Here is a 1,884-nt window from a genome sequence, read left to right as displayed (position 1 = left end):
GTAAACCGCAGCTAGCTCACCAATCGAATTATGCACCAACAGTACGTTGCATGCAAATGGCTTGTTTGAACGCCCAGCTCTATCTGCATAATGGACAACGTCCAGGGACTGTATTCCATCCATATGCGTACCCCAGCTGTACTCTATCTAGACGTAGGAATCTTTTCTAGATTCTAGACTAGATTCAGATAGGTATCCCAATATTCAAACCTCTCTATCTCTAACATAGATTGCCAGCCAGCCGGAGCTATATATATGCTCTCCACGATAGCACCATCCATCCACCCATCCTCCTCTCCAGCCCGTCCCTTCCCCTCACGCACACGATGGCGCTCTCCAAGCACACCGTCGCCGTGCTCTTTGCCCTTCTGGCCATCGCAGCGACGCTGCAGCCGTCTGACGCGAGGCTCTGGTCCGCCGCCGCAAACCAAGAAGAAGCCAAAGCCACCACCACGGCCGATGGAGGCTCCCCGTCTCTTCCCAGCCTGCCACTGCCTCAGATCCCCGGTATGCCCAGCCTACCACCAATATTCCGCTCCCTTTTCCCGCCATTGCCCCAGATCCCCGGCCTGCCTCCGCTCTTTGGTGCACCGCCATCCCAAGGGTTGCCTCAGATCCCCGGCATGCCACACATCCCACTCCCCACTCGATCGCCACCACCGCCACCTTCGAAGGAGTGCCTGACGCCGTTGACGGCCATGATACCATGCATGGACTACCTCACCAACATCACCGTGTTCTCGCCTCCGGGCGCATGCTGCGATGGCCTCAAGTCGGTCATCAGCAGCGCGCCGATCTGCCTGTGCCACGGCCTGAACAACAATGGCGGCATGAGCAAGCTGTTCCCCAAGCCCATCGATCCCATCCGGATGCTCATCCTCCCGGCTAGGTGCGGCGCCATGATACCCTTCCAGACGATCTTCTCGTGTGGCAGTAAGTTGCACCAACCCCTGCTGTCTTGCCTGTTTTTTTGTTTTCTTATATATTCTTCTTTGAAGGAGATTGATTAACCTGTGATGGTCTGACAGCCCAACCATTGCCGCCGCTGACGCCTCCAGCTATGTCTCCGGCGCCTCCTGCTGCTGCTTCTCCCGCGCCATCACCATCACCTTAAGGTGATCTTGATTTCTCATATATGCGTTGAACAATAGCCTTAAATTATTTCTGTAGTATTATGTTTAGCCTCTAACATTATTTTTGACTTGGCGTTTTTGTGTTGCAGAATCACCCTAGCTAAAGTGGCAAAAGGATGGATGCATGGATCGAATATGGTTTCGTCAGGATTAGATTATCTGGATATATAGAGTCAAATTATCGTTCTAGTTGGTTTCGTTTAGGTACCAAGAAAAATATCGATCAGCTAGGCTAGCGTTTAGGGGTTCAGAGCGTACTTCATACGTAGTTCCCAGTGCTACTCAGTTACGTACATTATTAGTAGAGTTATCAATCATGTAATCGCTATTGGGTAATATATAAACTAGTAGATGCATATTATGTTATTGCTGCCCATAATTGTGTTGTTTGTGTTGATGTGGTCTACTGTATATGCGTGCATGTTTGGTTCTGTTCATACACGAAATTCTTTGGATCGTACTATGTGACCGATCGATCGGGCATTGAGGCTTCTCCATGAGGCGCACTCGGAATGGTCGTGTTGATGGAACAGGATATGGCAGCAGCACAAACACCAAGTCACGGCAAAGAAGGCAGAAGCAGAGCATTTTCAGAAAGAATGGAGCAAAGCGGAGGAGGGAGAACCTTCAGAAAGAAAGAACAGAGCAAAGCAGAGGAGGGAGCAACTTCAGAAAGTACAGAAGCAGAGAAGGAGCACATTCAGCAAGAACAGAGCAACGCTCAAGTCGCGCATAAAAGACGATACAAAAT

At 50.3% G+C, this 1,884-nt stretch overlaps 1 protein-coding gene across 1 annotated transcript; it reads left to right on the top strand.

Moving 5' to 3' along the window:
- The first annotated feature begins 301 nt into the window (after positions 1 to 301).
- On the top strand, positions 302 to 1,512 carry LOC119346969 (leucine-rich repeat extensin-like protein 5). The gene is made up of 3 exons (XM_037616018.1): positions 302 to 933; positions 1,029 to 1,115; positions 1,223 to 1,512. Exons 1-2 carry the CDS (start codon positions 327 to 329, stop codon positions 1,112 to 1,114), a joined length of 693 nt encoding a protein of 230 aa, XP_037471915.1. The 5' UTR covers positions 302 to 326; the 3' UTR covers position 1,115; positions 1,223 to 1,512.
- Positions 1,513 to 1,884: the final 372 nt, after the last annotated feature.

The sequence above is a fragment of the Triticum dicoccoides genome, unplaced genomic scaffold (assembly GCF_002162155.2).
Source record: "Triticum dicoccoides isolate Atlit2015 ecotype Zavitan unplaced genomic scaffold, WEW_v2.0 scaffold56357, whole genome shotgun sequence".
Lineage (NCBI taxonomy): Eukaryota > Viridiplantae > Streptophyta > Magnoliopsida > Poales > Poaceae > Triticum > Triticum dicoccoides.
The sequence above is the reverse complement of the archived record's forward strand: the minus strand, read 5'-3'. Positions and strand labels throughout refer to the sequence as shown.